Source organism: Fusarium oxysporum, chromosome II, assembly GCF_013085055.1.
Source record: "Fusarium oxysporum Fo47 chromosome II, complete sequence".
Classification (NCBI taxonomy): Eukaryota; Fungi; Ascomycota; class Sordariomycetes; order Hypocreales; family Nectriaceae; genus Fusarium; species Fusarium oxysporum.
The window spans coordinates 1,227,471-1,238,352 of record NC_072841.1 but is presented as its reverse complement, the minus strand read 5'-3'; the positions used below and the strand labels follow the sequence as shown (position 1 = coordinate 1,238,352).

The 10,882-nt window shown below is 50.2% G+C and overlaps 2 protein-coding genes across 2 annotated transcripts; both read right to left on the bottom strand.

Moving 5' to 3' along the window:
• Positions 1-916: 916 nt before the first annotated feature.
• On the bottom strand, positions 917-2,546 carry FOBCDRAFT_214190 (uncharacterized protein). The gene has a single exon (XM_031172823.3). It carries the CDS (start codon positions 2,288-2,290, stop codon positions 1,133-1,135), a length of 1,158 nt encoding a protein of 385 aa, XP_031049608.1. The 5' UTR covers positions 2,291-2,546; the 3' UTR covers positions 917-1,132.
• Positions 2,547-4,239: 1,693 nt separating this feature from the next.
• FOBCDRAFT_13781 (uncharacterized protein) lies at positions 4,240-6,513 on the bottom strand. Its single transcript, XM_031172821.3, has one exon. The coding sequence runs from the start codon at positions 6,303-6,305 to the stop codon at positions 4,452-4,454; it is 1,854 nt and encodes a 617-aa protein (XP_031049606.2). The 5' UTR covers positions 6,306-6,513; the 3' UTR covers positions 4,240-4,451.
• Between the last annotated feature and the right edge of the window lie 4,369 nt (positions 6,514-10,882).

The window sequence follows — 10,882 nt, the reverse complement described above, 5'->3', positions numbered from 1 at the left end:
GGGGGATCACCTTCAGTGAGAAGCCTAAAGAGGGGCCCAAGGGTCGACGGAAGCAGCGGGAGCGGGCTGATGGGACATGGCAACGCTTGCATCGTGTTAGCGCGGATCACCACTTTACACTACATAGCACTAACACTCAGCGTAGGGCCTCATGTATCCCAAGGCTGAACCAGAACCATCATCAGTCAATGGAATCTCAAAGTGGCTGATGAACCTGGACCTGGAACCTTGTCAGACCAGGACAGGAACCAAAAGAAGCGAAGCGAATCGAAATGCGACGCTGATGACGACGTCGAGAGTTTTGTTACTGACTTTACGATATTGTATCTGTGACGTGAGCAGTAAGAGACCTAATCACCTAATAATCACTCACTCACTCATTCACAACAGCAGCAGTCTGCAGTCTCCAACATATCGCATAATACCAAGCAATGCAGATGCAGTTTTGTTTCGGCCCGGTGTCTGTACCCTCACAGCTAAGACGCCCCCAGGTTTCACATCCTCCATGGATCTTAGCGCCTTATCCGTCAAAACAACAGAGCATCTCAGCTCGTGTGCTATTTTGAGCCTTCGCGATACGCCTTGCGTCTACTAATTTCCATGAATTACACGTCAGCCAACGAATTGTCAAATCTTACAATCCTGACAATATTCTAATTAATGTCCCAAGGATCTGAAACATGAGCTGCTTATGGAAGGTAGTAGCATGTTTAGGGAGACATGTGAGACATTGGACGATAGTTTCATTATTCGCCCTTTTTAGTCAAAGTAAACAAGTCGTTGCAAAGTGAAGATCATAACCTTGGTCACTATTATGGCTGAAACCTTCATAGTTTAATGCCCCAAGTACCTCGACATTAATGATGCGCCTAATTATATCTACACATTCACGACCATAACTTCATTTTCATACAAGCCAGAGCATCATGTTTATTCAATGCATTGCCTATCTCAAAATCTAACAATCTCAGCATATCAATTCATGTCCGTGAGAAACCGTTACCATGCCTATTTACATTAACGTTATACATCTACATGCACGCAGTGAACCCAACCCAAACCCAAAGTAAGAAAATCGCATTTTACCTTATAGCCCATTCAAGACTTTCGTCATACCCATATCACGTCAACCTTAACACTCCTCTCCTCGTCCTCGTCGATATTCCCTCTGCGCTCTTCGTGCCCGTCTCTCCTCCCTTGCCCTCTCCCTCTCAAGCTCCCTCAGCTCAGGCATCGGGTGGTGGTAACTCTTGGTACCCAGATCGCCACTATCGTCTGTGGTACGAGTCACCTGCGATCCATCGAGAAGACTCTCACTGACCTGGCTGTCGGCGCGGGTGTAGCTCTCGGCACGTTGGTAGCTGAAATCACGACGGGCTGCTCGGCCAGCTTCACGAAGACGACGGGCCTCGGCGCGCATGCGCTCTGCCTCACGGTTCTCACGACGATCAGCGGTGGAGTAGACCTTGCGGATGCCGCCCTTGGACTTGGTAGGTGTGGTTGTAGGAGTGGTCTGACGGTCAGAAAGAAGGTTTGTTGAGACGTTAGATTCGGTGCCGGGGTTGGTAGAGCCGTCCCACTCGGAGCCTTCACTCTCCTTGTTCAGTCCACCGACGCGGGCAGGTCTTTCATGGCGATAGCTGCGGAGTTCCTTCTTGGCTGCAAGTTCGGCTTCCTCGTCTTCAACACCTGCTTCGCCAACGTGACGGCTAGTCTTCTTGCCCTTCTTCGCACGTTCACGGTCTCGCTTTTCCTGCTTGCGGCGTCGCTTCTCACGTGCACCAATGTCGCTTGCTCCAGCTGTGATACCAGTAAGTGTTGTGCTCTCTGTGACTACAGTCGTGTTGTCATCGTCCACGTCCTTGTATACACTACCACCACCGAGGTTTGTTGGTCGGGTTGCGTTAGAGAGAATAGTGCCGTTAGGCCCGGTGCGTCGAAGAACCGTAGATTTGTAGTCATCCCAATCTGTTTCCTTGAATTGGAAGCCACCGTTCTTTGCCCAGAAGAAGAACCAGATACCGGTACACACGAACACCACACCGATCAGGGCAAAAAGGAAGAAGAAACCGGCATTGCTGATGTCGTGAGGGTCGAACGAGCCTGATTCAGGTTCGACCGATGGTTTGTGTCTATCGTTCTTGTCGTCGTCTTTATTCTCTCGAGCTAGTAGCACTTTACTGCCCTCCAACAAGTGTTCCGAGAGTGTGGAAAAGGCCTCGGCAGCACGAGGGGCGTGCTGTGTGAGTGAAGACGCACTGCGCAATGAGCGGATGATAGCGGGCGCCATGATGGAATGAAGTAGAATGAAGAGGTCTCAGTCGAGTATGGATATGTGCAAGCTAGGCTCAGGGTGCTGTAGCCCAGCCGAGCTCAATCGTAAATAAGACCAAGCAGTTGACGTGAGTATTCTTGATATATCAATCGAATGAGTGTGGTAAGTAATGGTTATCGTTAAATGAGTCGTGAAGTGTTGATTATGGAAATAGTGTTATTTTTGAGATAAGGAGAAAGAAATAATGGAGAGAGAAAGAGTGTTGCGTGGCTCAGGCTGGGCGATGGTGCTTGGTTAACCCAGAAACGAGGCCTGTAAAGTGCGTGGCTGGGATGCGCAACGGGTGGTTGGGCAGCTTCAACGTGCGCGTCACAAATTCTTACAACGTTCTCGAAGCTTGACAAAATGATAAAAATAAGGTAATGATGTTGGAGTATATCAAATCAGAGCTCGAACTATTTCCTTGTAAAGCTTACATCAGGTTCAACCGCTTTTTTTGACCTCCTCATCACCAGAATCCAGCCACAATCTTCAAATGACGTCGAAAGTAAACAACACTGGACTGCTGACCAGGCAACCTCGCACAGAAAGCCCATTTAGTCATCAACCAATGACAGCTGTCCACGACTTTGATGCTCCAGATTTGTAACGCACACGCCCCCCTTCAAGTTCTATTCGTGCATCTTGGGAATGGGACTGACGAGCTCTATTTTAACCCGCATAAAAAGAAGATTCTAGGCAGTAGCGCCGGCCTTTGTGAGACAGCTATTGTCCTACCTAAGATTTGCATTAAGCAATTGTGATACTTCGAACCATCTTGTTCAAGTTTGACATCGGAATGCCACTAGGCTACATATTTGAGACCTGGCGGACCATGTCTGATTCTACCCCTGAGACAGCGTCAGCAACTGCACTGCTCACGTTTGCATGAATATCTTGGGCGCTTACACCGGATGAAAGCTGTTCTGGAGCGGTTAATCTACACATACAACAGATCGCCAGTTTCTTATGCACAAACTCAGACACCTGAGACAGGAGAAAAAGGGATAGCTAGCAACATGTTCCCAGTGTTATGCCATGGTTCAAACTCAATCATATCCACCCAGTCATTGCCTTGTTACTCTCTCAGTCTCTCCATCCCCAAACGATATCTTCCGTTTCAACCAAAATCCTTCATCTCTGTTCGGCCCACTCACAATCAATCTGCCACCCTTTCTCCACAATGATCAGCCGAAGATCTTGTCACAGTTCACCAGTTAATGTCTCGGAACAAGTAGAATAGAGAAGCCAAACATGCATGTCATGCTGGTTGTAACATAAGATTATTCTCTGCCGGGCAGCAGGTAGAGGCGCGAACCTCGTTTGCCCGTACAATCTATCGTTCTGATGACAAGGGTCCAATGGTAGTTCCAGCCAAGTCTCAAGTTCCTCCTCTTACACTATGCTCAACAATGCAATACACAAGCCATATCCATAACCGTCTCTCATGCAACTTCCCACAGGGATTTCTTGTTGATCAGATCGCAGCAAGAAGGAGTGCAGAAAAATAATGGGAAATTGTCTAGTCCCAGTCCAATCAAGGCCAGTCCTCCTGAACATGAATCTACACCCTTTAGGTAGCAACGACCATGCATCGGAAAAAGACACTTCGGTTCAAAGCCACCACAAGGTAAGTCATCTGTTCATTGAGGACGTACTGGTGCCCTTCCACTACCCATCCAAACTCCAAAACAACCCATCTGGGCGTACATGATTTCCGGATAAAAAAAAAGTTGAGCTTTCAGTAAGCGCCGTTGGTACTGGTACCTCGAGATGGTAGAACCGGGCTGGTAACTCAGCTGGACCATCAACTGGATGCTTCCACCATCACCGCTTTTTGGGTATCAACTTTCTGCCACGAAGCCAACGGGAGGGTTTGACCCAAGAATACAAGCATCAAGATAGGAGCTGAGTGTATAAATTCAACTCTGAGCTCAAGACCGCAGCTTGAATGTAATCAAAACGTCCACCGAAATGCTCATCGATGGCCAAGATTCAAGATTATAGGCGAAACGCTGCCCATCCCGTAGACATTTGTATGCAGGAAATAAGAAAGAAGAAATAGATATAGTTCAAAAAACAAAAATGCAAAAACGCGCTGATCATCAACTTTGTCATCTCTCATAAGAAAAAATCATCAGTAAATGTAGTCGTCCATGGCAAAGGACGGATCATATGGTGCATGGTTTCCAGAATATCCACGGTGATGCGAGTCAGAACGACTGGGAGTGTGTGGTCGGTAAGGGAGAGCCTTCTGTTCAACTCGGCTGCGGACATCTTCAAGCTGGTAGTAACTGCTAGCGCGGTCGCTGCCAACTCTAGAGCTGCCGGTAGGTCTTGAAAATGTGATCTCGCCTCCATCGCCGCACTCAATCTCAGCACCCGACACTCGCACGACGGCCGAGCCTGACACTTTGATCGTGACATTGTCAGTATCGCTTGAAGAAGAACGGGTGAGACCAGTGGTGTTGCTTCGCTTATATTCGCTATCATCATGGCTGCCGCTGCTTCGACTGCTCCCGCCGCCAAGCCGAGGGTTGCTAGCTTTGCGTAAGGTTTCAGCAGTCAATGGCATGGCGGGACCGCCATTGATGTCGTCTTGGTATCGCATGGCGTCCAGGTATTTATCCTCATCCAAACTGACACCTCCACCACCAAGTGAGCGATCTTCGTAGTAGGAATCTCGTCGAGTTCGGGCAGGCACAATGTCGATTCCACGCTGTTCATATGCAACGGAGCCTCGTCGAGTGCGAGCAGGTACAAGATCAGCACCATGGTGCTCATAAGCGACAGAACTGCGTCGAGTACGGGCCAAAGCTGTACGACGATCGAAATTGGCCTCGGGAGAGTCCGCAAAAAGACCGGGACTGTCGTTGTAGTCTTCATCTTCATAGCCTTGGTCAACAAACCCAACACGGCTACGACCCGAAGGCGGTGGCCGCGAGGGAGTCCTTGTCTTTTGCCTTGTCAATGACTGAGGAGGGGGGCGGAATGGAGTGGTTGGAGGAGGCATTGCAGACTTGGGCCGTGGGATGCTGTCAGGAGGAGGCATACGCCGGCGATCCTCGTCATTCTGTTGAGGCCTCTTGGAACGAGAGGCACGTCTAATGAGACGGGGATCAGGCTGTTCCTCCTCCTCAAAGTCATCCTGAGGATACCCAACGTTTGATGGGGAAGGTTGCTGTTGACGGAAACCCATGGATGAAGCTGGCCGCTCAAAACGGTTCCTGAGGTGGGCGCTGGCCTGCTGCGAAGGCATATCAAAGAACCCAGGTGTTCCAGCACCTGGGCCGGGCGAAGGCGGAACGCCGACCACTGAGGGAGACTGTCCTCCAGGGAAGTAAGGTGGCGGCGGGAATGATCCGACGGGGAAAGAAGCTTGAGAAGCTTGGGCATGGTGCCAGCCAGCATTGGAAATTGGAGGAGCGGTTTGTCCTGGGTAATAGCTATGAGGTCGAGTCTGAGCACGGGGGCGCATGCCAGAGACGGCAGGCTGCTGGACACCATAACACGAGGGATCCTCGACACGACCTCGGCGATATTGTTGAACAACAGGCTCAGTCTTGGTGTGGGTGAGGGATGTTGGGCGAGGTCTTCTCACAGGCTTGGGCTCACGTTCCTTGGGTGGTTTGGCTTCGGCTCGGACCCTCCGTTGTTGCTGCTCAGCAGCTTCCTTCTGCTTGCGCTCTTTACGACGTCGATCTTTATCTCGCTGTTCACGAGCTTCACGTTCATAGTCTCGGCGGGGGCGCTCTTCCCTACGAGGGGGCTCTTCATCGGAGAGCCCTTCACTGGGAGGAGAAACCTGTCGCCGGCTGGAATATCGCCTGGTTTCACCGCGAGACTTTCCTGTGTTGGGGCGTTCCTTGGGTGGACTGGCGGGACCGGGAGCTTCAGAAACAGCATAGCGACGGGTGGATTGGATGCCCTCGAGGACAGAGCTGCCTGAATCCTCCTCGGCATCCTCGACGTAGCAGACGTGGTTGGACATGGCGTAGTTAGAAGATCGGAGAAACTTGAGAGCGAATTCGGCTCCAAGAAGAGTCAATTCGAAGAGGGGGTTCGACGGGATCGAACAGGGACCACGCTAGGTGGGACGGCACAGTTGGTGGATGAGATCGCAACTCCAGGCGGTGAGAGCGCCGGTGGCGTTGGTGGTGACGGTATTTGCGATCGCGAACGCAATGCTTTAACGTCCCCTTTCGTGAAACCTAACAAGCGACATGTGAAGGAAGTCGAATTCGTTGACCAAGACAGCTGCAGCCGAAAAAAGTCGCGAGTAAAATGTCACTGGTGAGTTGGATACAGAAGGCGGTGACGATAGTGGCATAAACCAGGGCGCTTTCGATGGAGACGCTAGTAGCGACGGATATGTAATGTTCGATGCTTGGTAGATGCTGATGCTATAATGTTGTTCGAGGTGAATATAATGCTCAACTGGAAGCGAAAGCAGAGCGAGGAATCAAAGAAATATGTTTGTTTTAAAAAGACAATGTATCAAACTGTCATAGGAGAAAGACAAGACAAGAAGGAGGGGAGGAGGGGGGAGAAGCGATGGGCATGGATGGACAGGATGGTCTGTTTTTAATAAAAGTGCCCAGGTGGTGGTAATTTCAGGGCCTAGGGGGGTTCAGCATTTTCTGAAGCAGAGAGTGTGGGGGCGTGCAGGTAATCAGATCCATCTGTTACCGGTAGTGTTAGTGGTAATGCAGCACTATTACCGCCCAGGGCGGACACGCAGCCACAGGCCGTTGTGGCCGTTGACGTTTTGATAGAATGAGCCAACGATGAGAGGCTATTTCATTCAAGCCCAACGAGTAGTCATGTGAACAACAAGAATTGGATCATGCCATGGAAGACTCGATACCTCGAGCTTGAAGTGATAGAAAACTCTATATAATTGATAGAGAAGAGGAGGGAAATGAGAAAGAATGAGAAAGCGCATGAGTGTGGATGGGCGTGTGAGTAAACCCACCTCAAGGTGCGACTCTAGAAGAAGCAAGGGAGATTCTCGTCAAAAAGGGAGGGGGTGGTTCTACTACCACGGGACGATGGACGATCAATCAAGCGACTCAACGCTGGAGCCAGCACAGCAATGGAACTGCACACTGCAGTCAGTCAAATCAAATCAAATCAACCACGTCAAGTCACTGAGAGCAATGACGAAGGCACTGACACAAAAGCAGAACAAGACGCAGATAGAGATTGGTTGTCGTTTGTTTTTACTCGTTCGTTTACCCAAAATATCTTGATTCATCAGCACCAGAAAAGTCAGCCAGTGAGACAGACACTCACTCAGTCGCTCACTCACTCGATCCTCGTTCATCCAGCAACGGATCACTACGTGCACTATTATTAACACAGCAGCCACAAACATAGACATCCGTCGGTTCGTTCATGCTTCCCGCCTCTTGCTTCCCGACTCATGTACGGATAGTGAATGTCAATGACTCCTGAATGCGCTGTATCGTATTCGTCAGCATCTCTGTCTCTCATCATGGACACTTCAGAGGTGGCAGGGGAGCCTTGAAGGTCTCTCGCTCCGGCCCGCCTCACTCAATGCGTTGGCAGTTGGCATTTTCTCCTGCTCAGCTAAGCAACATAGTTGCACCAGATTTCCTTCTTTCACTCCAAATTCCCGTCTACCATTCCCTCCTGAATATTGGAAACTCAAAATACCATAGAAAACAGTCATGCTCTGCAGAAATTGAAGAGGTGGGGGTGGCTACTGTACTCAAACCAGGGTCCTCACTCTTGCTGTGTTGTGCTTTGCTGGTCGTGGTTCTGAATGGAATGGATTATGGAGCCATCCCGCTCACGGCCACCAACAAGCAAGCGAACTGGATGATGGAGTTTTCACTAAGCTTCGAGTCACTCTCAAAACTATGCTGGGGTATGCCTGTAATGATTCAACGGCCAAAACAATTGTCAGTCGATATGGTCTTTTAGATGGAAACTCTCTTCTTTCTTGCCTCGTCGACTACTCTTAGCCGTTTATATGGTCACGATATCGAAACTACAAGCGCATTATCGATGATGGCTAAAGGTAACTAGCCACCGAGCCCCAAGTTCTGGCTCATTTTCACCGACTTCAGCCATCAATTCAGACCGATCCATGTCAGGATTACAAATGGACCCTGGCAATTCATTGAATTGTCATGTGAGTTGTTCCAAATTGTGAAACATTCGCGATGCAAAACACCAGCAAACAGTCGCTAAGCCATATAAACATTCATCCATATAAACCACAAGTGAGGCGGTTAATCACTGGCTCGCTGTCGATAAAAGCTGCTAGACGCTTTCGAATCCCGAATCCTTGCGACCCAGCAACCCGACCCAGCCCTCTGCGCCGCCGAGAATGGATCTGATCTGTCGACACGACCCCAGATGGTGCCCTGAAAGCCCGCATTTGAGGGATTGTTGAGAGACTTTCTGGCGGGTCTGGGTGTTATCTTACAGGGAATGCCTTTGTATGACTGGCGCCAGTCGCAAGCAGTCAGGCCCAACTGTGGATCTTGTTCAGAGCCTTTGATCCAACGATTCTTTTCGAATCTTCCTCGCCTTCTCTGTCTGCCAGTCACGAACGATATCCGGTGCCAAAACCCGCATTGCACACCTGAACGAGGCTGATGGCACACCCCTCCCAGATGAAGAAGAGAAGGATTGTGGCTCACTCTTGAGGAATTGTGGTTTCTTACCAGTGAACAGAACTGCTTCGAATACTGCACTCAGCACTGCAACGGCTATGTTGAGATAAACCGCGGCTGACTACAGAATTTGCTCCGTCCAAACCTCGAGGAAACAAGAAGAAGCGTAACAGGTTTGTTCGCCGTTGGATGGACCGTTCCCGATAAGCGACAAGTAAATGACAGGCCCGAATCTCAACCGCTCTTCTAGGCAGATCGGGCTTGTGCACCCATGGCACAAGGGCTTGACGAGGTAGGACAAGATACACAGAGTAGGATAGCCATGCGGAACTCGCCAAACGGCTGTGCCTCTGAGAAATCAATCATGATTATTGAACCTCGTACAGAGCTTAGAGATGCCCAATTACCCTCAAGAGGGGCGTAAAACGCCATCACGATTCTCCGTTGATGTGCCTCAAGCCGCCTCCATCGATCTACGCCTCCACCAAAGTGCCGTGTTTAGCCCGCCCCCGAGGCCTTCTTCACCTTCGTGCCTAACTGGGCGTAGACCTTTGCCCAAGCTGGCTCAATTCCCTTGCTCGGGTACCAACAATGAACCCGATCTACACCAAGTTAATGCCAGACGTGAGTGCAGCGCGGGGTACACGTGGGATATCGAAGCACCGCTGCTAAACCTGGTCGTGACAAGCTGTCTGCCATCCATGTCTGGGACTTGTGACTGGTTGTCGCGATTGAGTTGAGGCTCCGGGCTTGGCCGTCTAAGTTTGGAGGTTATTGTAAAGTTGACTCATAGCAGGAGCAAGAATGTGTTTCGTTTACTTGCGACAGTGCCTCTTTCCATTTCTCTGCGATTCCTCCTCAGAAGGCAAAAAATTGCTCAAGTGTGCTGTCACTTATTTCAACGCGCTTGCGGCGCTGACGTTTCTATTTGACAGGTGTAATGGATAGATAGCTTTGCCGCAATGACCATCCATGCTTGGTGCTTGCACGGGCCTGGTGCCCAACCTCCAGCGGCCATATACAGTGGCCTCGGAGTCTTTCCATGACCAAGTTCGGGCGGTTAGCCCCGCACTCGGCGATGCTGCCGCCAGTTCATGCCCTGTTAATTTCTGGCGATCCGGCCCAGCCTCCGTTCAAGCATCGTGTCGCACGATTCGTCACGGCATGAATACGTGTCCAACACAGTTTCCTGTCCGGCTTGGAATTTGGTGGGTCTACTTCCGAGCCCGGAGCGAGTGACTCCACTCTCTCCGGCTTCACCTCCTTGTCCTTCCGCGCCCAGACCGGAGATTGGCCTCCGCTTTCTCCGTCCTACCACCGACGAACAACAAGCACAGTATCGCTTCTAAACATGTCATGTGAGTTGTTTTTGTTTCATACTCAAACCTAGATTCGGACGGGCGCTTCCGAGAACAACAATACATACAATTGTAATTATGTCGTCGTTTGAACTGTGCCCGGTTACCAAGCAGCCAGCGCTCTTGAGCAACTTGCATGGAGTAATTCTGATACTGTACTGAGTCGGTGACATCCTCATCAGCTGACCTCGATGAGTCGCAATCGAGGATGAACACGCTGCTACTTCTTATTCGATCTACCCATCCAATAATCGACATCTGTTGTCCCTGTCCACGCCCCTGCACGGCCATCACCTTGCACCCTCTAACCTCAAGTTTACCTTTTGCTTTGCACATTCGCCCACCAACTTTCCACGTCGATGTCTCGGATGTTAAACCAAGATGCAATATTCGGTCAACTCGAGGTTGTTGATTGGCTTCGTGTCTGCTTATACATGCCACGCTGACAGTTTGTGTTTCCCAAGATCTCTGGGACTGTTACGAGCTCGCTGCTGTGTTGCCCTCGCTCTATCTTGACAGGCACGAAGACGATTGAACATCTCCAGTTTGTGAATTGCCGGGTT